This window comes from Cucumis sativus, chromosome 6 (genome assembly GCF_000004075.3).
Source record: "Cucumis sativus cultivar 9930 chromosome 6, Cucumber_9930_V3, whole genome shotgun sequence".
Classification (NCBI taxonomy): domain Eukaryota; kingdom Viridiplantae; phylum Streptophyta; class Magnoliopsida; order Cucurbitales; family Cucurbitaceae; genus Cucumis; species Cucumis sativus.
In genome coordinates, this window is record NC_026660.2 from 25,823,074 (window position 1) to 25,849,975 (window position 26,902).

The window sequence follows — 26,902 nt, forward strand, 5'->3', positions numbered from 1 at the left end:
TGAGTCATAAGGTACAGAATTTTGTTTTTTCATTTTCCTCTAGCCACTCTTGATAACCAATTGAGTTGTGTGAATAGGTTTGAAAAAAAAATTAATCTATCGTTAGTCGTTAGGGATTGTAACATTAAAAAATGTATAAAATCAATTGACCAACTGCACCTATATTTTCAATAATTTCATAGCGATTCTCCATATATATATATATGTATATATTAATTTTGAAATTCTTTTAGTGATATTGAAATTGGAACAATTGGGGGGTTACACTTGTGATATGTTGTAAAATGCATAAGTTGGTTAAAGATGCAATAATCTTATTTTATTTGCAAATTGGAGAGACCCTGAATGAAGACGAAACTAACCAAAATCTTTAGTCACCATAATCAAATTTCAAATCCTACCTAACTCATCAAAAACACAAGCTATTTAGGTCATATCCAACAAAACCAATATTAAATTACCATAATTAATCTAATCAGTGAATTACAGCATCGTCAAATATGGACTCGAGGGGCTATAGACTTTTTAGCCAACTCCAATAATAGAAATTATAATATTGACATAAGTGGTTAGTTGCCCCTTTTTTTGGTTTATATGTTGAACAAGGAGAAAAGAACAGAGTATGAGCAATATCTCATTTGCAAATCTGAAGGTCTTGTCCATTGTGTTTGAACATTAAAAAAAAATCGATGGCCCCTCTCTTAGTCTTGCCTCATTCTTTTACAAACCTCTCTATGCAAAGCTCATCCACCCATCATCTACGTATTTTCTCATCAATTTATTGCATCAAAGATAATTTATGATATAGAGAGATCATTGATATGACACTGCCTCGCAATTTCAAAGATGTTCTCTCTTTTTCAATAGCATTTAAGATCCATTTGATGTTAGGAATTTGCGTATTGAAAAACAGAAAAGTCAAACGAAATCCATAGTATGATATACATACAGACATGAACTCAGATCAAAACCTGTTGTAATATTCCACTTGAAATTGAATTGAAGGGTGCTCTTTAAGAAACGAGTTCGATCACACAAGGAAATATGTCTTCTTAATTTAACGAAAGGGTTGGTTAAAAAGTCTTATAACCCCAATAAAATCTTAATTACATATTTCCCAAAACCAAGATTTCAACAATTTTGTGAAATATTGAAGAAAAAAAAAACTCGACGAGATTACTAGAACGATGAAGATCTAAACAGGATCTATACATGAATAAAGATACAGCTGCAAATTTTATTATCAAGAGTTAACTGTACTGTAAGTAAATATAATGAATTTTTACACTGGAAATGAAGGGAAACTCAGAAAGGGGCAGAAGAGAGAAGAGAGAAGAGAGAGAGAGAGAGAGAGAGAGAGAGAGAGAGAGAGAGAGAGAGAGAGAGAGAGAGAGAGAGAGTCTAGAATGTTATACTCCTGTAGGGGTTAACGACCAAATTTGTGTGTATGCTTTCAGTTTCTAGCTACAGATGTTGAGCCATGTGTCCACTTGATTGACAAAGAACACACGGTTGATTTCAAGAAACGAGTCTGAATAACAAAATCACATCAGCGTTCCTCCTGCACTAGAGTCGAATTTAGTCAGGAATCTTACAATTTGGAGTACTCGTTGGAAGAAGGTTGCAATTCTTCTTAGTTGAAACATTTAAAACAAACATTATCATAAGACATGCTTACAGATACCGTCAGCAGAAGACAAACAAAAGGGGCTGATATAAGAACGTGTATTGGAAAAAATTAGTGCAAACTGTCACGCAAGTTATTAGTTAAATTAGTTTTCTCTTCGATTTACGTTCTGTAGCTTTTATTTAAGGCAGTGCCTCCTAAATTGGAGGATAGTGGCATGATGGTTTAGTGGATTGATTAGGAAGATTTTCTAGGTTAGTGGTAAAAATGTAAGGATAATGCATTAGGGGGTAGTTTCTTATACAAAAACTTGTTTTCAAGTCAATGAATGTAAAATTGAAACGCATGATCCTCGCTTTTTTTTTTCCTCTTGTTTCCAGCTTTTGTTCTATTGGTTATAGTTTTTACTATAGTTTCACCTCAAGAAAACAAGGAAGGGATGGAAGAAAAAAAACAACAGAGGAGAACTTAAGGGATGGGTGGATTCCTAACTAAATTGGGGTACCACTGTTGTACTTGCTGTACATGTTGACACAGTGTGAACTACCATAAAGTCCAATGCAAGTAAATCTTTAACATGCAACAAACTGCCATTGGAAAATAAAAAGGACCGCTACCAGTATTTTACATTTTTTTTAAGCTAAAAAAATGAGCATTTTCAATTTTCATGAAAGAAAAAAAAAACGGACTACTTACCATAAGACAACCTTTGAGGAGCTCAATCATCATATGAACTCAAAGCAGCAACAACCGACCCTGTTGTTTTAAGAGTTGATGCCACATCCGGATATTCTTTCCACGATGTTGTCATCTTTAGAGATGGATATAACCAACTCTTCACAGAATCAACAAAAGAATTTGGATCGAAGTTCAACATAGCTTCCCAATCCACTTGCAGTCCTCGAGGAATGTTCCCACAGAACTCCATGTTTGCTGCAAGAAGCAATCCAAGCAAAACAACAAATCCAACAGCCGCAGAACCCCTTGATAGTGGCATAAAATTGTACCTAAAATGCAGTTGAGTTTTTAAAACCCTGCGAAATTGACAATCGAAATAGTAACACAACAGTAGAAATACTCTACCAGTAATAGATCATCCTTAGAATTGAATCCCTCACAGTTTCCAGAGTACTAAAATCCATAGATCCATAGTTTTCTCCGCAATAAGCATTGCATATGCTCTGAAAAATCAAGTGGTGAGAATAGTACACTTGAATAAATAATATTATATAAATATTGGCTTTCGCCATGCAGTGTTTATACTAGTCTAGCTAGTTCGAAATCAGAGTTAAGAAATTGGGAGCCCGGATTACATCACTGAATCAATCCAATGCTCTGATATGTAAAGTATTCCCTCCCAAATCACAATGTTTTACTCGAGATTATGTGGTTAAATGTCATGTCAGACTAGGAAGGTGGAACCATGTTGGTCACCAATACGTGTTCATGTGCTTATCCCATTGAAGTCATTGCATGTAGGAACACAAATATTCTGATTATCTACTTGAAAAGTTTTTTTTTCAAAAAAAAAAACATACTCTCTTCTCATACACCGATCACTTACATACTGCATGAACATGTCAGAGAAGTGGGGCCCTAATTGTTAGTTAGCATATGAGCCTTACTAGTAACTAATGTAATGGCGTAGGCAGATGGCAAACATCGTGAAGAGTAAAATAGTATCAGCTTAATGGGGTTGACAAGAGAGGATATGTAGTTGGTCAGCACCGTCTTGTATTTTGGAAAAGGTAAGGAAGCTCTCAAGTTATCCTTCGCTTATATCCATTGTATCCAATGTTAAGATTAGATAACATGAAATTTCACCTCAAAATCAATTGAAAATAAGAGTGACCCATTCATGTTATAAAGAGTGTGAGATCCCTTGATTTTTCCAAGGTGGATTCCTTAATATCTCCATCTCAAGATAATGGCTTTTTTGGTTTCATCATTCTTTAATTAGATCCCAATAAATATATTGGACCGAGTACCCGTTTGAACTTTATATACTCTGATGCGATATTAGATAACATGAGTTTTCATCTCAAAATCAATTACTAATGTGAGGAGTATCTTATCTATCTTATAAAAATGGTAAGGTCCCTTGATTTTTCTAGCATGGGATCCTCAACTGTTCATAAATAGTATTATCTAGCTATATCATTCTCTTATGATTTTGCCAATGTGTGGGGACTGACAGGTTAAAACCATGACATGAGACCTTGGAAGGTAGAATTTGGATGATGTTCTCAACAAAAGGGTATCCTAATGGTTGAAGATCTTAAAAATTCAGAAAGGTATACCAAGCGCTGAAAACCGAACTTGCATATAGGGAAAAATATTTTCTACCCTCTTTCTCCACAAATGTAATAAATGTAAGAGGTTACATCCATATTTCTAGAGTGGCATATTCCGTGAATATCCTAAGCTATGTTTGCACAGTTACATTAAAGAAAAAAAAAGAAAAAAAAAAGAGAGGAAATGTCTATGCTCTAAAACGCTACATGCTAGGAAGGGTAAACAGATGTTAGTGGCAGTCTGTTAGAAGAGTAAAAATATATTTGTTGGACGGACTGTAGGCAATCTTTTGTTGGCTGCATTGTGGAACAGGTAAATGAAATTCTTTTCTCATATATTTTTATAGGATCATCGGATTCTAAAAACGCAGCATAGCATAGGAAGAAGGTGGCTTAAAAGGAAATGGATAGCAAGGGGATGGAATGGAGAAGGAATTGGTAAGTGTATGGAGCATCCAACTCACAATATGGCCTTTTCTTTTATTTTTTAAATATCTGTGAAAATTTGGGTCACCTTGACTAATGTCACAAGATAACCCATTTAGCTCTACAAAATGTGGCTTGTCTATTCGTTGCTCTCGATGATATGCATAAAACCAAGGCTATAATAATTAGTTACAAAACTTGGTTGAAGGGAAAATGATTTGATACTAAATGATATACAAAGCCCTCAGATATTGGTTCAGCAAGGAAACACGGTAGAAAAACCAAACTAGAGGAACAGAATGCTATTAGTGTTCCTAGGGGATTATGGGTAATAGAGAGGCTAGAATATCAGCAAGGCAGCACCAACTTGAAAGGTGGTTAGGTAAAGAGATAGACATGGCAGCGTCGATGCAATCCAATTGCCTTAAAGAAGCTTCTAGTATGTTTGGCAATTGATATAAAGAGGCCAACCCAAAAGATATTCACTCACACGTCTCCCACAAACTAAAATTACCAAGAATTATGCCCACTCTCCAATATTTTTAAGTTCAGAATCTCTCTGCAGTTGTTCAAGTTCATATCTTCAGGCAAATATCAATGGCAACAGGATCAAACAAAAGATCTACAAGTAACATACTTCCCATGCCATCGCCATCTCAGCATCAAATTCTTCCCATCTGGAAGGTGTACATGGAGTTCTAATTGCAAAATCAAATCCACGCTCTCCCCTAAAATGAAAATATTGGAGAGGGAAATGGTTAGAATAAAATAACATACATTATAAAAATTGCAAATAAAGCAATAAAGATGTGACTAATTTACGTCTTGACTAGTGTAATCCTTGTCCCTTCTAGTTGTTTCCTGAAACAATAATGAAATGACAGAAAATAGGCGTTAGAAGACATTCAGAGAGTTCAAGGCAATCATTTGCAGGAGGGAACATTTAAAGAGTTCAAAGCAATTATTTGCAGGTCTATTACCCCTCGAAAGCAGTACTGTTGCACCAGGTAGCCAACCAGAAGTCCTCACCAACCACTTTATAAAGATCAGAGCATGACTTTGCTTGCATAATCTGCAATAAATGAACATTACTAACACATGTTATCTTCTCCTTTTACTAGATAACTAACATGTGTTATCTAAAGGGGCAAAAAATTCAAACACAATGGAAATAAAGAAAGAAAATCCAATACATATTAACATAACAAAATTTTCTTCCTTTTGGAGCATTCTCCATAAAGAATTTTGTAATTGCAGATTTTTTTTGCCAATTGGAAACCTTTCTCTAACCCTCTGCTTTTTGGGTATATCTAATTTCCCATCTTTTACATATGCCTTTCTAGTTTCTATCTAATACAATTCTTAGTTGCTTATCAAAGAATAAAAAATAGATGATGTGAGAATGTACTAATGGTTATAAAAAAAACAGGAAACATTTTGTAATTCTTGCACGCTATCAAGGGGCTTGATAAAAGGACAGTATATTCATTCGACATTTGTTCTCACGTTCCAAAACTGGCTGAAGGTTTCTAATCCACAAATATCTTATTAAAATTCTTAATATTTTTGTTAATTGTATATGTACGTATAAAATATGAGAAACTTCCAAAATGGTGACAGAGTTTGATATACCAATCATTTCTAAACTGCAAATTAATATCTTGAGTCATCCAGGAACACCCTTGGGATGCACGGCCATACAGAAGGATACCAAGTTATGCAAACTTCTCAACATATTTTGCTTGGTTACATTCTAGACCTCGAAAGTTATATTTGTTACAACCCACTAACCAAGAATACTATGGTCTCTTCTCATGTTCTTTTCCACGAAGAAAATGTCCTACCTTTCAGTGACCCTATAGTCCACTCTAAGCCACACCTACTCCCACCTCTTCGTCTGACCCCATCTCCTTACATATGAAAATATTGCATTTTATAAATGAAGAATACAAAAATAATCACTGGATTCTGCTAAACATTCAGGAAAGGAAACTGCGAGATAATCAGAAATCACGTTGAACAATTTGGTAATTTTTCAAAACAAATGAAGATAAAAAAACTCACATTTTGTAATTTTCCATCTTCTCTCAGATCCACCATCAAGTCTGACTTGTTGTACACAAAGGGTTTGTGTTTAATAACCGCTTTTGCAACTTCTAATGTCCTGCCGACCCAACAATTGTTAATACAGTCCACCAATACTTGCATGAAGAACCACTATATTCTTTTTACCTCTCAAAATTTGGATAGTACCGAACCACTTTTGCTTGGCCAAGAATCATCGGCGTATGGGATCCAAATCCAGAATTGAACTCTTCACTAAAATAATGTAATGTCCAAAATTTAGACACTGCTATAACAGTGAATTGGTGTTCCATATTCAAATGACAAGACATGAATAAAAAAATTCTTTCAATAATAGGATATTGCTAGTTAAGTGTAAACAAATTCATGGGCGGCCAAATAAAACTTCATTTATTGAGGAATACCTTAGTTTGTTAATCCATACAACAGGATCACAAGGTTCAGAAATTTGTCTCCACTTGACAGCAAAAGAGAAGACATCTTGCCATGAAATAAAATTATGACCAGATAATCTATCTTCCAGATGGCTACTTGAAGATGGTTCTGAAAAGCCACTGGTACTACAACCTGCACCACCTCTGTTCTGGCTGGCTATACTGGGCCTTTCTCTTCTCCGAGCTCTTTTACCATGCTTGGTGTTACTTTTATTGGAACATTTCCATTCTGCTAGCATTGCACGCCAAGTTCTCGAAACCTTTTGAGCAACATCAATGACAGCTAATCCTGCCATGCGATGCTGGTAAACAGAAAGATCAGATTCAATAATTCTTTGGAACAAGTGATTCCTTTTTAATAATCCAGAGAAATGACATGCAAAAACAAGAGAAGACGTTGGAACTTGGAAGTAGCAAGAGTGGAGAATGCAAAATACAGAAATATCAAATGAATGCAACTATTTTCTTGTAATCCAAATTTGATTTCAAATTTTTTTGCATACAGTTATTTGATGGTTGAGAAATCAACTCCAGCACATCCATGTATAAACAACAGCCAAACAATATTTCGACCACTGAAGATGAGAATTAGCAACATATTTTTTACTTTTGTACCTTAAAAGTTGATTAATGCCATCTTATTTCAAAAACCAATCAATTTAAGTAATGATTGTCGCACACATTTGGGTTACAATAAAATCAGAGATAGTAGTAGCAAAAGGCACATTAAGTCATATCTTTCTAATTATGGTGAGTGAAAGTGATATGATGATAACATACAAAATATAGCTCTTCTTATATTCGATGTTCAGAACTTCCAAGAAACAATAAAAATAAATAGATAGATAGATAGATAGATAAAAAATAATAATAAAATATATATTAAAAAAACAGAAAAGAGAAAGAAAGAAAGAAAACTGTACATTTTTTAAGAGAAAATTAGCAATCAGTACAGCATAAATGTTTAACGGAATAAGTTGGAATATCAGACATGCTGCAGGAGATTTTGATATAATTTTCAAATTTATTTTTCACACTGAATCACCTGACGCCGGTTTGACAAGAACCCAGGGCAATCATACTGGATTTTTCTCCCAGTAGTATCGGCAGCCAATAGAAGAGATATCTTCTGCTTTGTCATGCCATGTTCTTGCTTTCTAAGTCTACCTTTCTTTAAAGACTCACGTATTGGAGGTTGTCTGAAAACCTTTTCACAAACATCCTTTGGGTGCAATCGTTTACACCAATACTCCTAATATGCAAAAGTATGATATGAGTGATATGACCGCCACATGAGTTAAGAAATTGTGTCAAAACTTGAAATCACAGCACAGATGCCTAGAATCTGAAAAACAGCTTTGCACGTTTGAACCATTTCCTATTAAGAGAACTATACTAAGTAAAAGTTACAAACTGATAGGAGATGCAACAATTTACATCACTTCATGAATGCATCATATACTACGTCATGATACAGATATATTATATAAGGATATACTAGAACGCTAAAAGATAATTAAACTGCAAATTAATAGGAAGAGGTACTGCAAGAATATAAAATTTACTATTAAATATCCAATAGATGAAAATTATTTGCTACAGTTCTGTTATTATTTATTCTTAAAATGTATCGTTTCAAAATCATTGTGCACAGGAACAAGAACAATCTTCAGTGTCTCAAGTCTGCAGAGAACTAAGTGCAAGCCAGCAGTTCAGAGAACTTTGTCAGACAACTGTTGAAGCCTCGCTCTACGCTAACATAAAGAGAAGACCATGAAGCAAGTTGGACGTTCATTTTGTACAGTAATTTGGTAATGCATATTTTTGCAGGTTCCTCTTGCACTCCATAATGCAAAAACTATTTCACAATATTTTATCTGGTTGATTTTAATTAACAAACTGCAAGGGAAACCAGAAGCAAGCCAATAATACTTATCTTTAACACAACCCCTCTACAAAATTATTACTATAGTCACGACTAACAATGTACTTTTGATCGTTTGGTTTGGTTAATTGTACCCTATACACTGTTAAATCTTACCATTTCATTTCCATTCTTGTCCCTATCACACCCTCGACTTTAGAGAGTTAAGGCAGGTTTGAGGACTACCTTAACAGGATTGAGAAGTTCTTGCCAGAAAAATTGTCGTTAATTTTTTTTATTATCTTATAAATTAAAAAATAATTAAACATCACTAATTATATATAGAAGTATATATTTGTATAGAAATATGGTTATAATAAAAATTCTTCGTGTCTGAATCAGGTAATAAATGTGTTTTTGGTCCATATCCCAAATCAAAGTAGAAAAAAATATTGAAATAAAACTATCGATCGTGACCTCAGTCCCAACTGAAACAACAATTTTCCTCCATGCTTAGAGGCAGCCTGCTAGGTAGGATTACTATTTGAGATGATTAGCAGGGTAAACAAGTGTGATTCAGATCAACAAGAACTAGACTTTGACTAGTGGTTTTTGGAAAATTTAGAAAGCAAAAGCATGAGAGCAAAATATCTTCCCCCGTTCCTCAAGTTTATTGATTTTGACGGAAAAACGATCAGATATAACTGCAGCAGTTATTTGTATTGCAATAACTACTCTTTTATATAATTATTTTTTCAAAGGAACAACATTAATGAAATAAGAAATTCCAAGGGTATCTTCATTTTACTACAGACAGAAAATCTTATAAATTAACTGAGTAGAAAGTCCAAAAATCGTGAACTTGAACTAAAAGCTTTACTTGGCAGCGACTATTACACCAGCACCAAATAAAAACTCACAAGAAGAATTAAAAATAAGAGTGAAAAATAAAAATAAAATAATAACAAATGAACCAAATACTTATTGGGGCCAGCACCAACTGTACTTCAGTGAGATGATAATTAATAGTTCCTGAACATATTTTCTAGTGAAAAGGAAAATATTTAACTAGAAAATAAACAGGTTTAACAGTAGAGATCGTATTTCAACCCTTTTCTAATGTTTAAGAATATAATAGATCAAACTAAAAGTTTAAGGACAGCTGCACAGTAACTTCAGAGTGGATTTTGCAAATAACTCTCAACACTAACTTCCATTAACATGCTTATCAGAAAAAAATTGTATTAGGTTACTTTAAATCATAGCTATACATCTGCATTTAAAAGTGAGTAAGACGGCATAATGCAGGGAAACATGCAAGCCGATGAAAACTTAATTAAATCTTCAATGACTGAAATTGGTAAGGAGGAGATGGTTATAGGCATGACAAGAAGGTAAAGAAATGATTCAGTACAACAAAAAAGAAAAAAAGACGAATATAATTAAGAAGAAAGTGCACCTTGAAGAGTGGATCAATATCCCCATCAATATCAAACCAACAAAAGTCACTACTGCTTTTAGATGCCGTGTACAAAGCAATTTCCTTCTGCAATTCGTGAAAACAAAGAAATATTATGCACTTCAAATTATTAAAATTGTCAAAGGTGCTTCAGAAAAATCAATTTTATTTTAAAAGCATTTCTTCCCAAGTTATTCCAAACACACTTAAAGTGAACAGACCAATTAGTATACAATTTTATTTTAAAAGCATTTGGTTCTTGGGTAGTTGGTTTGGTTGTTACTTGCTTTCAATATATTGGGAGCCTTATTTGGAAACAGGGAGTTTTTCCTTCAACAAATAATTTTTCCAGCTAGCTTATTGCATTACTCTGGCTGACCATACTTTGTGAAGCTAGAGACGTGGTTCTAAGGAAATGACAGAATCAATGCCCGTTTCAACCTTGTTTACCCATATCCTAAGTGAGGATAAAAGGCAACCAAACTTGTCAAACCAAAAACTCTCTCAATCTTTTTCCTATTCAGTAGGTAGAAAACAAGAAACCACCTCCTAAATACGTGATCATGCAAATTCTGGGCAGAATTGTCATCCCTAGATTCATCTAGAAACCAACCTGATAGAATGCTAGGCATTGAAGCACAAACTTCTCCATGGAATCTAGATCCAAATCCAAGGTAGCATCATAGTCCTTAACCTGCCAAAAATAGGACACCAAGTAAGACAAAATTGCAAGATCCTTTGAAAATGAAAATCAAATAAAGCAATTGATTATTGTACCGCTAATCCATATTCTCCGATAGCGTGGTAGCAGGAAGCTCGCAAATACAAACACTCAATGTTGGCATTCTCAATTTTCAACCCAATAGATAAATCCTTGATAGCCTTTCTGCAAGTGCCGACTAGGTTATAAATTAGAAAAGATGCAAGTAACAAGATGACTAAACAATTGTACATGTCACATTTGTTTTCAGTACCCAGAAAATTCAGGCTATTACATATGTTGTTAAAAAATGAAAGATGAGATAAACAGGTTAAGAGAGACGATGTTAATATTTTCTGCTTCAGCAAAAACTTTGGAAAATAGGTAAACTGTGTCCATTCCACCAGGTACGTTTTATATTTTCCAGTATACATTCTTCGTTGGTTATGTTTCATTATTGGGATTAAATCTACTTAGCACTCAAGGAGCGGTAGACTGTTATATTGCATCATACAGACACTTAGTGAACTCTAAAAATTTGAAATGTAGTATCATTAACTCGAGCACTCAAATATATTAGGACTAAATTGCATATTATTGAAAACCATCTGATATGAGCAACGTTTAACTTCATAAAGCTTTAAACCTAAGCATAGAAGGAATTGTATTCCAAATTGAAAGTCTAATTAGAAATTACCTCAAATTCAAAAATTGCAATCCCTTATGTTTTCAGGGGTTTGAATCTCACTTGGAGCAAGTTTACATTTCCGCTGGCTTGAAGGTATGGTATAGCTAGCAGTGGTGGAAGTCTTATTCATAGTTTCAGCATTCGGCTGCAAGCTCTCAAGTTTTTTTTTTTAATGTTTATTTATTTTGATCGCTAATCTCTACATGGTTATATTTTAATTATTTCTATCTTTGTTTTTTCTCTTTTCACTCCCTTTGAGAGTTTGTGTAACATCCAAGTTCAAAGGGGTACATGAATGAACAACAATCACCTTCAAATGAGAGAGATCCTAAGGATATGAAAGTATGGCTAAGAAAAGCTTAAAAGTTACATCCAAACCAAAAGGTGTGCCTTTCTTTTTGGTGGCTCAATCACATAAACTCCAAAGTTAAGTGTGCTTAGCTTGGAACAATCCTATGCTAGATGTCTTCCTAACAAATTTCCTAAAAAGCACGTGAATAAGAACAAAGCATGCTGAAACGACCCAAATCCTTTCACTGTTGGACAGTTTAAGAAAAGTTGATAGTGTGGCCATGTCATAGAGGATGCAAGAGAATGTCAGGATCACAAATCCTAATCCAAATCCAAATCCTAGGTCTAGGACGTTATAGTTTGCTTCCTCGAACATTAATTCCTTTCAATTATTTCTTGTTCAAAGAAACAAAACAACCCCTTGTATACAACTTTTACTGTAACTTTACAAACTCCCATTCAAGTCATATCTCCCACAAATTGTAAGTTCCTTTTTAGAAAGTTGTCCCTTATCTTCCCTTCAATTTTTACTCTTAATTTCTTTTTTCAAGAGAAGTCTTTAAGTGAAGAATCAAGGCTCTTTGGAGGAATATCATCAAGGATGGCACTTGTCATTTTGAAAGAAAAAAAATCATCCAACAATGGGGCAACCAGCATAAACATCAAAGCATTATTTACAACAACACTCTTAGTAAAGTTGGTAATGGCTCCTCCATGACTTTTTGGTCTGATTTATGATCTTTGGTTTTGACCCCTCAAGCATTGCTTCCCTCATCTCTTTGCCAATGCCAAGTCCAAAGTTGCCACAATTGAAGAGGTTGCTCTCGGTCCTTCAACTACCCAAGACACCTCAAAAAAGATGGCATCAATTAATGGCAGTTTTACACACCTCGCCGCATCAACAAAAAATTTACACACCTTGTCGCACCAACAAATAGACCCTAAAGGTATAGGGAGAGGGGTGTTAGGTACCTAAGTTCCTGAACACAGAAAATACACAAAGACACCCAATAAAACACACAAACACCACCAAAACAGGGTGTTACAGCCTCCAGTGTGACACTATTATTTATCAACAGATATCCCAAGAGTTTGAGGATAATTTCTTTGCTTTGGCCCATGTTTTTGGTTGATCCTTTTGTACTCTTTGATTATTCTTGATGAAAGTGGTTTTCTCATTAAAGAAATAATAAAAAAATAAAATAAAGGAAAAGGAAAAAATAACAATCCAACATGAACTCCAAAAAAGATTGATGAGGCAAAGCATATACCTGTGTTCTCCCATCCCATGGTACAATAGCCCACGCAAATGATATGCTTTTCCAAACCTATCAATCAGACATTATGACTTTTTAGATGGATTCCCCTTTAGCAATCAATACTCTGAAAAGGTTATTAATGAAAATAAACAAGCAAAATATTGAAGAATTGTCAGAAGCGTGGTTAAAAAGGAACGAGGAGCAAAACTAACGTGCTGTCTATCTGTAGAACTTGATGAAGACACTCCAAAGCCTTTGTTGAATTTGCCAAATCTTGATAGAACTGTATAATTTAGTATCATAATTAACCACACTTTATATCTTAGAAAAAGCAGGGCAGGGGGAAGCAAAAAATAAAAAATAGTCCAACTTGCAATCCAAAAAGGAACTGCTTGCTCTTACAATTTCTACTGGAATCTGAACATCACACACTGATCATAGTGTTTGTATCAAGAATAAAACAAAATTAGATAATTTGCTCTGGAGACTAATAGATGTGTCCCTGAAGTAGCTAGCCTGCATGGTTTTCGCTTTTTAATTTTTAACCAAGAGGAATTACAGTAATATTAACCCTTAGCAGCAATAGGAGGAATATAATTTAGGCTAGGAAGGCCTCCCAAACTCAGAGATCACAAGAAAACATCTTTAATATTCACTATTCACATGCTACCCATTTAAGAAGGCTTCAACTATAAACAAAAAGAATAGGCATTAGCATTACAACTGGAGAACCATGTGAAATTTTTTTAACTTTCTTGGCTTCATATGGGGGCTCATTGATAGCTAGCTTATGAGTGTATATTGCTGCGAAGTTAAAGAACTTCATGGAATTCACATTATTAAAGGAATTTCTGTCTGTAAAGAAAACTGATCAATGGTTAGTTTAAATATCTTCCGAACTGACAGGTCATGAATTGGTAGATAAGTATAGAAAATTTTCCATCAATTGACCTATATGTAGAAGGTTCTAACTTCAAAGATTACTACTAGTGGTAAAAGAGAAACTCACAAGCCTGATTGAAGGAAGATAATTCAAAATTGATCACGGTAACCATGCATTAGCTAATTAACTGAATGCCTGGAATACCATTTTAACCTCGTGTAAGCATGATCAAATCTATTCACCAATGTAAAACAGGAAAGTTGATCATCAGTACGTACCTGAGTTAGATGGCCCCATGCCTCAAGAAAATTTCTATCTAATTGAATCGATTTCAAATGCGCCTCCTCAGCCCTTTTGTAATCACCAATTGAAGACAATGCCAAGCCCTGGAAACCATAGTTACTGCTTATAGTCCAGACTGTAAGGATTTCTCCCAGAAGAAGGCCAATAATTATATGCTAGACTCCAATATGATCAGGCAAGTATGAGACTCACCAAGTATGTGTATGCAGATGTATTGCACCCATCAAGTTTGAGGCATTCAGACAAATCCTCCACGGCAGCATAGAAGTCCTTGAATTTGAAATTAACAATTCCTACATTCAAGTGATAAAAACTCTGAAGAACAGGGAATAAACTTTTTGGCTACAACTAAAAAGGCAAAATGATGTAATAAGAGCAAGTATCAGATAGATTACCCCTTTCATGTAAAATATCTGCAGAATTTGGCTCAAGCTCTAAGGCCTTAGTTAAATCTTCAATTGCCTAAATCAAGAAGGAATTAATTACAAATGTATTTATGTCAAGAATATAGCAACACAGAAGATGTTAGCAATTGTAGAACAATTCTTGGGAACACAATCTAACAAAACCTAAATTCCTAAATCCTAATGCTCAATCATAAAATTTTGTAATAAATACAGAGGAAAAGAATAGATTTTCCTTGAACTTAGCAAGTGCATCAATTTCCACTCTGAATTTTCAATTTCATCCAATTAAACCCTAAGCGGGACAAGTGTAGCAATTTTTACCTTCAGTTCATTTTCCACTGTATTCATTGACTAATTTTTACAAAAAGTACAGTATAGTTTTTACACTAGCTAATTTCCATAACAATCAACGGGCACAAAAAGAGGTCTAATCAATGAACCAGATTGACCATTGAATCAATCTCCCAAAACCCACCAAAAAAAATCAACAAAAGTTCGGCTCTAGATCATATATCTATCTAAGACCCAACCTGAGTAATGTTTTTCAATCCCAATTAACTTCCTACTAGTCATACATTTCCATAAATTTTAAACAGAAGTAAATTACAAGATAAAAATTGCAATACTTGTTTAAGTTTACAGTAGAAACTGAAGTGCATATCTAAGTTCAGGTTCGATACAAGCCAATTAAGTTGCAAAATATCAATGCACTTGGCAAATTTCAAGTTAATTTTCTTCACTAGAAAGTATATCATACATGCCTAGAACATGCATTAACTACAATATGATGTTGCTTCAATTAAAAGGTTGATTTTTTAAATACTGAAATAAAACAACCGAAGCTTAGCAAGAGTATATGGCCATGAATTTTCCACATAAAAATAATAGGACAGTTATGGATGAACAAGGAACATAATTCATTTGATGAAGCATCCTCTTGCTATGAATAGAGTAGTTGTGGCTACATGTTGGATCACTTTTTGAAGTTTCCGAACTAATAGAGATCTTAGAGGGCAAAAATTCATCGAAATACTTATTTTATAAGACACAGAGCTTCACTGAGAGAAATGAAAGCATATAAAAAAACATACCAAAAGAATGAGCCAAAAAATGAACAAACTACATAGAGGGCCCCCAATCCAAAAGAAAATAAAACCTATATGATAATTACAAAAGATCCCTAGTCATAGAATCCCAAACTGAGGCCTTCAGTCAACTGAAAGTGTCTCTATGATATTCAAGGAGGGAAAGGGGGTTTATGGGGATCAAAATACTGTTACCAAGAACTATATGCTTTTATCCAAATGGTAGTGGTGTTTTCTCTTAGAACCATGCGCATACTTGCAAGTGGTATCAAATTATTGTTAGCATATATAGGCTTCAACCAAATGGAATTGAATTTAATTGTGGTTTTCAATGGAGCCTTTGGAAATTCTTGGAAGGCTATGACCCAATGTGTTTCATTCAAACTTCTCAAATTCATAAATTACCCAGAGTGGCTCCTAATAGTCACACAACTTCCACAAATAATATCAAAAATCCAGAACTATATAGATATATAATTTCCTAAATTAGCATCCTAATCCCTGCTATGGCAAGCCAAATGATAAGAATCAAACAAGCTACTAGCTACAGCGAAAAGGTTCCATTAACCTTGAAATCATGGTCATGAGATCATTCTTAAACGATCAAAGAAGAGGATTGTTGACCAAGATATAAATTCAAACAGTTTATGCTGAACTTACCTCAGCAGATGCCCCTAATGCAGCCCGAGCCTGCCCTCTTCGTTTCCATGCCTCACCAGCAAATGGGTTTGATTCTAAAGCCTGATATTTGATTAGATTAACAGAACTTTAATCGAAAAATCACATTTCCCTTCCACGTCTTATCATTCACATACCTTCGTAAAATCACTAATAGCAGCATCTAGTTCTCTTTGAAATGCATAAGCTGTTCCTCTTCCAATTAATGCCTCAGGATAACTAGGATCTTCCTTCAATATCTGTGGAAAACTAAAATGGCCCTCAACATTCTCAAGATGTTGACAGTTTAGGCTAAGTTTCTTACCCATTTGTCATAAATATATTCACAAACAACGAATGGTGAAAGTAGAAGAGAGAACCGCTTGCTAAGAACCAGAAATTACCTGGTCAAAAATAGAAATAGCATTTGCATATTTCCCTTCATTGACCTGCCAAAGATTAGGATGTGAGTCTTCAGAATATTTATCTTCTAAGTTCTAGAATACATTATATGAACTAGAAATATAGTGTAGACACCTCAGCTATGCCTCTTGATAGTCGGAAGTCTACACTTATTGACTTGGTCTTTGAAATTTTAGCAACAGAGAATTTCTTGGTTCTCCTGGCTTCATCGCTTACATTACCTCGTACATCTGACGTTTTACTTGACTTACTTAAAATGTCAGTGGAATCACCTGATTTGCTATGAAAAGCAGTTAATTTAGATTTATTACAAAACTCAGGCATATCGCTTCTTAAATCATGCAATTTGGAAGCATCACTTAATCTATCGTCATTGTCAGTACACCCATTGCTTTCGCACTTAATATCTCTGTTTGGACCAACTTCTTCACATCCGCCTTCACATACTACAAGATTGTCACTTGAAATGCTGCAAACTTCAGATGAATCACTTGACTTCATGCAGAAATCAGGGTGTTCCATGAGTTTGCCAACATTATTATTTGTTTCCCTACAGTTTTTACTAGCAGATGTAACTCCTGATTCAGGACCAACGGTTGAAAATCCAGATTCCACCTCTCCATTTTCCACATTGTTTTTCTCTTGTTTTTCTCTTGTCATAAGCTCTTCCAGTTCTAGCAATTGCTTCAGGTCTGTAGTTTGGCACAAGGCATACTGGTAACCTCTCTCCCAAATAGAAAGAGCGTCTCCTCTCTTTCCCAAGGCAAAGTATGCCTGACCTAAACAACAAAAATTCCAGACTGATCTCAACAAATTTGTCCACAAATCTCAAAATATTTATATTTCAACAAGGAACAAAAACACATGTTAAAAAACAAAAAAAATCAGAATTAACCCCAGTGTAAGTTATAAAAAACGACAGCTGGTTTTGAAGATAAAACTCAAAATAACAATTTTAAAAAATACTTTAAAAATGCCCTCCATTTGGTTTCGTTGGTGAGCAGCAAATATATGTCACGTAGGCAATTCTGCTACATGGACGTTCTTATTGTTCGATAACATGTTCATTTCAAACCAACAGCACATGGTCCATAAGAAATTTATAGTGTCGCTGAACGTTGGGAACCCATACCTATGAAACGAACAACACCCCCCAAGACCACCAGTCCAACGTTCATATACCATTTTTTTTGTTACCGGATGCTGCAGTGCCCAATTCGGAAGACCCATGGTTCATGCCTCATTTAGTTGTTAATTTCTTCGAATTCCCTATTGCTCTCATTCACTCGTCATGAGTATTAAACAGAAGACATTAAAAACTAAAATCCAAAGCCCTCAAATCGACATGCCAGTGAGTTCCGAAAGTGTAAGAATTAAAGGCTACAGCCACAACTTTTTATCCCATCAATAATTGAATTATCAAAATCAGCTCAAAACTACAAGAGAAGAGAGCTAATTGAACAAGCACCTTTGAGCACATAAGCTTGAAGAATCGAGGGATCCAGTTGAAGCGCCCTATCGCAGTCCTTAATTACATGCTTGTGAAGCTCCAATTGGCTGTAACAGAATGCTCTATTGCTGCAAAACCGATATTCCGATAGTTAGACCTGAATCAACCCACCCGTCCTTTCAAAAAGATAGATGAAAATCGAAAAAGACAACGAGTCAAAGAGAAGTGAGCAAGAATGGAGAAAATACCATATGTCCTGAACGGTGCAGGACTTTGCTATGAGCGAGTCGAGGACTCTAATAGCTTTGGACCAGTCCTTAGAGCGGCAAAATTTGGCGAGCTCGACTCTCTCAGAGATGGCCGGAGCCATGAATTCAGCTGGACGGAAAAAGATACTTCCAAAAGATCAGCCGATGGCAAATTCTTTTATTGTGTGTGCAGTTCGTCTATGTCGACCAGTCCCTTATTGACTCTTCAAAGAGAAGTGTGGAATGAGATGATCGCAGCGCCCATAGTCGACCTGTATCGAGCTTGAAACGGAAAATGGGAAACGGGAAGAAACTGAGACTCTCGGAAACGGCGTTGATAATATATCGATTCGAGAACGGTGTGTAGTTGTGCACTCGCCGCTAATAAGCGTGCGTTTCACACGTGTTGTGAGATGCACTGCGTGATGTTGTTGGTTGAGTGCGGTGACGTTGTCACGATTCCTTGAAACCAACAACTCGCTCAAAACTTGGCTTTGTTGGGTTCAATTACTTCAAACTAATTAGCTCTTTTTTTCGTAAAATGTACATTTTTTAAGGAAAAAAAGTGCACCCTCTTCCTCATCTTTTTTAAATAAATTTAACTACAAATGTCAAAATTAATAATTTAGAAAAATAAATTATTAAAAATAATAAATTTGATCACAAATATTTATAAATTATAGCAAAATTTTATATTCTATTTTTGTAAATATTTTATTTTATTTTATTTTATTTAAAAATTATCAAAAAAAAAAGAATCACAAAATTTATTTACATTTGATGGAGATAGTTTTAAAACATTATAGATTTTTAAAGAGATTTGTTTTTTAAATTCAAAACTTTGACAATGTATTCTAAATACATTTAAATTCTGGACAGTTATATTTTAATATAAATTAAAGAAACATATCCTTAAAAATTGAATATTTATATTTTTCGTTTGAAAATGGTCAACTTATGAATGTAATGTCATATCTCAATTATCATGGTATAAAATTAACTCATAAGTCACAATCTTTTTTTAAAAAAAAAAAACTCTCATAGCCTACATAATTTTCCTCAAATTTCAATGAAAAATCATATTGAAATAATGTTGACGTGATAAATAATTTCTCCAAATATTTAGTTAAATTAATGACATCAACCCACTCACACAAGAAAGAGAGGGATTGGGAAAAACGCCTTATATATTAAATTTACCATCTTAGTTTTATTTTTTTACATCAACGTTAAATACAATAATAATAATTTTAAAAAATACCCTTATCATGACGAATGGATAAAAGGTCGGGATGATTTTTCAAGTCTATTTTATCAAATTGAAGTGACTAAAATTATTGATAAAAAAATGAAATTAGGTGTGATTTCTCCAAAGAAAAATTGTCATATTTTTTTTTAAATGCATTAAAAATTTATTATTTGCGTGTACAGAGAAAGGAGATTACGTACAAGCTATAGTTTCCTGTAAACCCCTAAATTACTCAAAAACTTAAAAACAAAAGTGAAAATTGTTGTTGTTAATTTTTTTTATCATAACCTTTTTTTAATTCAAAGTAGAAAAATAAAATTAAAGAGGGCAAATAAGTAAATTACCAAAAAAGAAATAAAAATCAGAGGGCAGGTGTCACCGTGCATGCAATTGCCGGCCCAAAGGGTCCCACTTTCACATTTCCAAGACCCTTTTCTACCTATAAACTTTACACACGTGTCATCTCAAAGAGCTCCCGCAACCGACTGTCGTACACTTCAAATCATAAACGGCTGCCGTTGGGTTAACTCTTAACAACAAAAACCACCAGCACCATTTTGGACTTGGTCGACGAGGTCCGGCGCAGATCAAAACATGAGTCCAGTAGAAGAAGCTCACAACGTGAACGTTCTTGGGTCAGGGCAACAAGTAGTTGTGCTAGGGCATGGGTTTGGAACTGACCAATCGGTTTGGAAGCACCTGGTCCCTCACCTAGTGGAAGATTATCGAATCGTTCTGTTCGATAACATCGGCGCTGGAACCACCAACGCTGACTACTTTGATTTCAACAGATACTCGACGGTCGAGGGGTGGGCTTATGATCTCCTAGCCATTTTAGAACATCTTCAAATTACTTCTTGTATTTATGTTGGTCACTCTCTCTCCGCCATGATTGGAGTCATCGCCTCCATTATTCGCCCTGACCTTTTCTTTAAGCTCATTTTGCTCTCCGCCTCACCGAGGTACTTTCTTTTACATTACTGAAGGCCAGCGTTTGTAACCCTTTAATGTTTGTTTTTGCTTTTTTATTTGTAATTTCTTAAAAATTGATGTGTTTGATAACTACTTTTTTTTTTAATTAGGTAGGAAAACTGAGAGATGAAAAGATGAAAAAGAAAAAAAAAAAAAAAAAAGCTAAATATTTTGAATTTTCAAACGAACAAAGAAATATGTTTGTAAAACTAAATTTTTAAAGGTGAACACCTAATTGATTGTTGGAAAAAGTAATAAATTTTCGTAATTTCATATGAGTTGGAAGAGATATCTTTTTAGTTCAAGTATCGAGCCACCTCATGGCTCGTATTTTGCTAGTTAGTTAAATAGCCTTAATTTTGACGAATTTTAATTCTTTTAGATTAATTAACAAGCAATAATATCTAAGTGAGTATTTTGTACATAAATCTTGAAACATAAATTAGAGAATTAAAATTCAAAATTAACTTAAATTTATGTATGATAGAATGTTGAATTTTGACGAAGAAGTAGAAACTAAACTACAAAATTTATAGGAAAAAGTGAACCTTTTACTTTGTTATCTACATTATACAAAATGGGTTATAGTCAACCTCCAACTTTTTGTTTCTGTTTTTCCTAATTAACCTTATATTTTAAAAAGTTACTAATTGTTGTTTATATTAATAATTGCAAACATAGCCATCAAAATCAAAATATTAACGTAAATAACAAAAAAAGAATTAATTGCAAGTATAGTCAAAATTATCATTTCTACGCAGGTATAAAATTAATATATCCATGACAGTTACCTTTATTATACGCAGGTATCTAAACGGTGTGGACTATTACGGAGGATTTGAGGAGGAAGACATAACCCAAATCCTAGAAGCGATGCAATCAAATTACAAAGCATGGTGTTCAGGGTTCGCGCCGCTGGCAGTGGGCGGGGACATGAAAACAGGTGCGGTTCAAGAGTTCAGCCGGACATGTTTTAACATGAGGCCAGACATAGCCCTGAGTATCATGCAGACCATTTTCGAGATTGATACTAGGCCAATGTTAGGGCTGGTCACCGTCCCTTGTCACATCCTACAGAGTGCCAAAGACATGGCAGTCCCTGTCGTCGTCTCCGAGTATCTGCACCAGAATATTGCGGGTCACTCCATCGTCGAGGTCATGGAAACGGAGGGTCATCTCCCTCAATTGAGCTCGCCTGATGTTTTCATCCCTGTGGTGCTTAGGCATATCCACCATGATATTGCCGTATGAGTTTTTTTTTTTTTTTTTTTTGTATTTTTTCAAAACTCACAAGGGCAACAAAATTATGCTATAATACTATCTGCTCTTTTTTTTTAATTTCTTTCTATTTTTCTCATCGAAAAGGAATAGCATCCACTGTTTTCTGTGTGAGGTTTTTGGGTTTGGGACTTTTAAGCTTTGATGAAGTAATTAATTGTTAAGGTATAGTAGATTGAATTTTTTTTTTTTTTTTTGTTGGTTTTAGGTTGAGAGCTGTGTTTTTACTTGTATATCTATGGGTCTCAACTAATATAAGAACCATATTTTTACCTGTATATTTATGAGTATTATATTATCTAGATTTTTGGTCGCATTTTTTCAACCGTTTCTCTTTTCTAGCTATCCCACCCTATTTACCAACCATATCAAATGTATTTTAATCCTGAATCAATAGTTATAATACATTCAAAAAAATTCAAGGTTGATTGAAATTTAATTATTTTAATAGTAAAAAAAATTAACTTTATATATAATATTAAAATGACATGATACAATTATACACACAGAAAGAAAAAAAACTTCTAATCTTATGTGAAACTATGCTGAGTTTGGAATTATCACCGACACATGTCTCTAGTCAACTAGCATCTTTAAAACTAACATAACTTAGAAGAATTTAGTGTTACGTTTTAAAATTAAAAAAAGTATATTATGACTTTTAAAATTTTAGGAAATAAAAAAAATGAAGATAAGAATGCATTTTTAAACTTTTAAAATTTGGGCGTGGAAGCTTGCATATGTCTAATCTAATTAAACCTTATGTTTTCACAGTTTTTAAAATATATAGTTGTTGTTAACTATGTTTTTCTTATTAAAAGATCAAATATGAAAGTTGAACAAGTTAGTCTTAGATGATTGGTATAGATATAACAACTACAGTTGACTTGACACTATTACAAAAATATTATCATAATTAAATAGGAGTTTTTTCAAAAGAAAAAAGAAAAAAATATATTTACCTTTCATAAAATCACTCAAACATAAAATTCATTACTTTTCTTTTTTTATATATATAATTTTTCTATTAAATAATTTATTTTAGTATAGACGATAATGACCATGTTCTTTTAATGTGATAATTCAATTGAGCTTAAGAAATGCAACATTTTCTAAAACCATTGGTATTTGTTGATTCTTTGTAAATGTTTGTTACCGTTTAATATACTTTTTGCCTGTGAACGTTATTCGTGCATAATTTTCATAATTCGATTGAAGATGGTGGTGTAAATAATCCACCAAGGAATCATTTGTTTGCTCCATCTACCTATAACAGTTTCTTTGGGATCATATTTTGACGACGGCAAATTGTTGGTCAAATAGAAATATGACCCAAAATCAATGAATTGCGAATATTTGTTTAAAATAAAGAAAGGGATAATTATTGTGTTGAAAACATTTTTAAAAAATGCATAACAAAAACAAAGCATAGCAAAATTGTTGGGACATCAACTTTGGCCATGCATCACACCAAACAGATTTGTCCAATCCAATACTTGGATGTATACGTGAATTTCGAAATACTTACATTCCTAATATAATCGTCTCTTCTATGAATGAACCCCTAGATTTCAAGCATATTATTAAATTATATGGGTAAAATAACTGTGTGAACAAATTTATTAACTTGTTTAACATTTAAAAGAACATAAGAAACAACCTACTATTTTGGTGTATCATAATATTTTAAACTAAGCTAAATTGAATCAAATCAACAAATTTATTTAAACCTAACTAAATAAAATAAATTTTCATATCAAAATTAAGGGTTCATTTTATCAAAACAACAACTAATGAAAATTGTACCTCTAACCACTGGAGATTGAGGTACTAATTTAATGACGTTCTTAACAAATATTAAAACAATCGGTATTGAAGATCGAACACATACATGGAAGAAATCAGGAAAAAAAAACATTAACATGAATATCCATCACAGCCATGTTGTTTTTTTTTTTTTAAGTTATTGAATATAGTCTTAATATTTTTTTAAAATTAGATACATATAACTCTTATAAAATATATTATTATTTATTTACAAAAAAAAAAAAACAATCGCCTAGGGTTTTTTTGGTATAACAATCTAAGAAATGAAATGTAGAATGTAACGTGACATTGATCAGTTTTACAAATTTTATTTTAATTTGATTCAGCCATCAACTTTTATATATTTAAATTATCACATAAGCACTGTTTTACTAGTCAAATCAATTAAATTAAATTCATACAATATTCAATAAAATTTAGTTGCTTCACATTAAACGCGCGTTTCACATAGAGTCGACGGAGAAAGATCGAGAGTCAGACCTAGAGACATCGAGAAGCAGGGAGTGAAGGGAAGGACAACCGCTACCGGAGACTAACGACGGGCGACTTCAATCCATAAGCCCTAGTAGAAGAGGGGGAGATCGCCGACGAGGGAAGAGCGCACAAGTCTCTGTGGCTGATTTGATTAATCCACTGCCCTAAAATTTCCCGATTCTCTTTCCACTTGCCGATAATTTCAGGCTCCGGCGAAAGAGAAGGACGCCGATGGGCTTTATCAGAAGTAGCTTCTCATTTATAGCGGGATCTGTGTTCGGGATTTACGTGGCTCAAAATTACAACGTCCCCAATATCAGGAAGCTCGCAAATACTGGGCTTGCAATGGCCAAGCACATCGAAGAGAATTACAGGAAGCCAAAGAAGAGGGATGATGATGAATGATTGGATGATTTACAATCCAGGTTCCCCCTTTTGACATACTATTGAAGTAGTGCTTGTTACTTCTGGATCTTTAGGCATTGAATACACGTTGAAAATTTATGGTTTTATATACAGGAGACTGATTTTTTTTCTCTTAAGCAATGTAACGAGTTTCAATCACATAATTGGAGTTTGGAATTTCTTCTCAGATGAATGCATCATTTTTGGTCTTGGATGCTATTGTGGTAAATAAATTATAAGTAATGCAACATTTTCTAAAGCCGTAGGTATGCATTTGATTCCTTGTAAATATTTGCTACCGTTTGGTGCATTTTGGCCGGAATACTCTTTAATGTTGTATTGGGGAAGACCTTTGTGGGATATATTTGTGCATTTTTTTCCCGATTTTCTATCCCTGGAACTTGTAGAATATTTCGATGACTGCAGTTATATAGTGTGTGTCTGTGTAAGAAGCAAACTTCATTGATATATGGAGTTTATAAAAGAAGGGCAAGTAGCCCAAGCCAAAGGAGTTATAGGAGACTTGTATTGGTGTATCAAGTAAGGGGATTGTGATACAAGTGCATGTTTTTAACTTTGTACCATGAAACTTGAAAGAGAGAGAGGTGGATGGAACCTTTTAATGTAGATTGGATTTGGATTAAATGATCTCAAGTTGGCATCCAACTTACATTTGGAAGATCATTTGCATTCAATCGTTCCTGAACTAGAAGCTATACTAAAAGTTCTCTAGTTCCCGGTAGTTTCTAATTCGTTTTGGCTGTGATCAATTATATATTTGGAATATTATCTTTGTAACTCTGGTAGGATATGTACGTTAAAGGTCCATTTGAAAAGAGAGATTCGACATCCTTCAAACAAAGTTGGTTTAGCAGATAAAAGCTTGTGAATGGAGAATTGTCTTGATTTGTCTGTATGAGTTTTACCAAGGTGTGCTGTCACATACTTGTTTGCAATACACAACTACTTACTTACGCTCCATGATGCAAGAAACAAACAATTCGTCTTCAAAATTTGATAGGGCACTTGTGTTGGTAACTAAAACGTCTAGAAGAGCAAACCAGGATCTATCAGAAAGGGGGTCTAAGAGAATAAAGAGAAGAGAGCTAAGTAGTCTCATTACTTGATGTGAACTTTTTTGCTTCACGAATTTTGCTTTATGTCATTATTGGAGACAAGATTTGGATGGAGTCCTTTCATAAACTCTTTATTGTCCAGCTCAGCCTCTGTTAAGGAGATGCCGACTAAGTATTGTATTGTTTTTTTAGAATTAGGACTAAGTATTATGTTGTTGCTATCAGGACAACACATGAATACGTGTGCTTTGGGATACATTGTCTGAGAAGGTTGCTATCAAGCACTTCATGAACTGTGATATTAGTTTGAAACCCAAGAACTCAGTTATTAAAGATCACGTTATATGGTCTCAGTTTGCTGTGTGCTCTTTTTCATCATGATTTGTACGCTAATTGAATGGTGAATATTACTTACTTCATCCCAGCTTGAATTTATGCAGTTGTGAACTTGTGATCTATGTCCAACTGGAGGTTTTCGATACTGGGAAATTGGTAACTTCAACCATGGTTAGATCTTCTACCATTTTCCATGCTTTAATGGTTCTGTTATGCTGTTGGTTTCATAATCCAAAAATAGATATTGTACCAATGTAAAGCTAGGGTACTTGAGAAAGTAAGAGAGTGATGTCCAACTTTGCTAAGTAGTTTAATTTCTAGATCTGATTTTAGTTGACAAGGTTCTTATGCTTATTGGCTTATTCTAGTAATGTTAAAATGTGCAATGTTGATGATCAAACCTTGTGTTTAGTTAGTATTTGATAACCATTTTACATCAGATATATCTCATGTTGGAAGTATTTAGGACTTCATATGTTGTATTGGACCTTACTGCTAGACGCTCCCAATTCTTAAGGTACTTACAAAAGTTTGCCGAAAAAGAAGTGATTCCAAAATTTGCTTTTAAAAGACACATTCGACAAATTTTAAAATAGTACGAGAATGATCCAATGGCATTGTCCTGTTCCATTCTCCATTGGCTCTCTCACCCATAAAGTATATTCATTTTAAACTTTAATCATGACTATCACTATTGTCTAT

General features: G+C 34.0%; 3 protein-coding genes across 5 annotated transcripts; 2 read left to right on the forward strand and 1 right to left on the reverse strand.

The window, feature by feature from the left end:
- Positions 1 to 1,207: 1,207 nt before the first annotated feature.
- Positions 1,208 to 18,919, reverse strand: LOC101214002 (suppressor of RPS4-RLD 1). The gene is made up of 24 exons (XM_004141942.3): positions 18,584 to 18,919; positions 18,354 to 18,463; positions 17,000 to 17,664; positions 16,867 to 16,911; positions 16,621 to 16,722; positions 16,466 to 16,546; positions 14,709 to 14,775; positions 14,506 to 14,606; positions 14,289 to 14,396; positions 13,340 to 13,410; positions 13,140 to 13,196; positions 10,967 to 11,075; positions 10,803 to 10,883; positions 10,190 to 10,276; positions 7,912 to 8,118; positions 6,837 to 7,168; positions 6,580 to 6,666; positions 6,412 to 6,511; positions 5,328 to 5,419; positions 5,170 to 5,208; positions 4,985 to 5,075; positions 2,711 to 2,808; positions 2,324 to 2,634; positions 1,208 to 1,561 (listed from the first exon to the last, which is right to left on the reverse strand). Exons 1-23 carry the CDS (start codon positions 18,703 to 18,705, stop codon positions 2,346 to 2,348), a joined length of 3,141 nt encoding a protein of 1,046 aa, XP_004141990.1. The 5' UTR covers positions 18,706 to 18,919; the 3' UTR covers positions 1,208 to 1,561; positions 2,324 to 2,345.
- A 1,476-nt stretch (positions 18,920 to 20,395) lies between these two features.
- Positions 20,396 to 22,384, forward strand: LOC101210185 (probable esterase D14L). Its single transcript, XM_004141841.3, has 2 exons — positions 20,396 to 20,794; positions 21,611 to 22,384. Exons 1-2 carry the CDS (start codon positions 20,427 to 20,429, stop codon positions 22,053 to 22,055), a joined length of 813 nt encoding a protein of 270 aa, XP_004141889.1. The 5' UTR covers positions 20,396 to 20,426; the 3' UTR covers positions 22,056 to 22,384.
- A 1,956-nt stretch (positions 22,385 to 24,340) lies between these two features.
- Positions 24,341 to 26,643, forward strand: LOC101209935. Of its 3 annotated transcripts, none has more exons than XR_004217752.1 (2): positions 24,341 to 24,808; positions 26,305 to 26,643. XR_004217752.1 is itself a non-coding variant. In XM_031888050.1 (2 exons), exon 1 carries the CDS (start codon positions 24,615 to 24,617, stop codon positions 24,786 to 24,788), a length of 174 nt encoding a protein of 57 aa, XP_031743910.1. In that variant the 5' UTR covers positions 24,341 to 24,614; the 3' UTR covers positions 24,789 to 24,808; positions 26,290 to 26,643. The 3 variants fall into 3 exon arrangements, 2 of the variants coding, with proteins under 2 accessions (XP_031743910.1, XP_031743909.1); XM_031888050.1 differs by having other exon boundaries at positions 26,290 to 26,643; XM_031888049.1 differs by lacking the exon at positions 26,305 to 26,643 and adding an exon at positions 24,903 to 25,172.
- Positions 26,644 to 26,902: the final 259 nt, after the last annotated feature.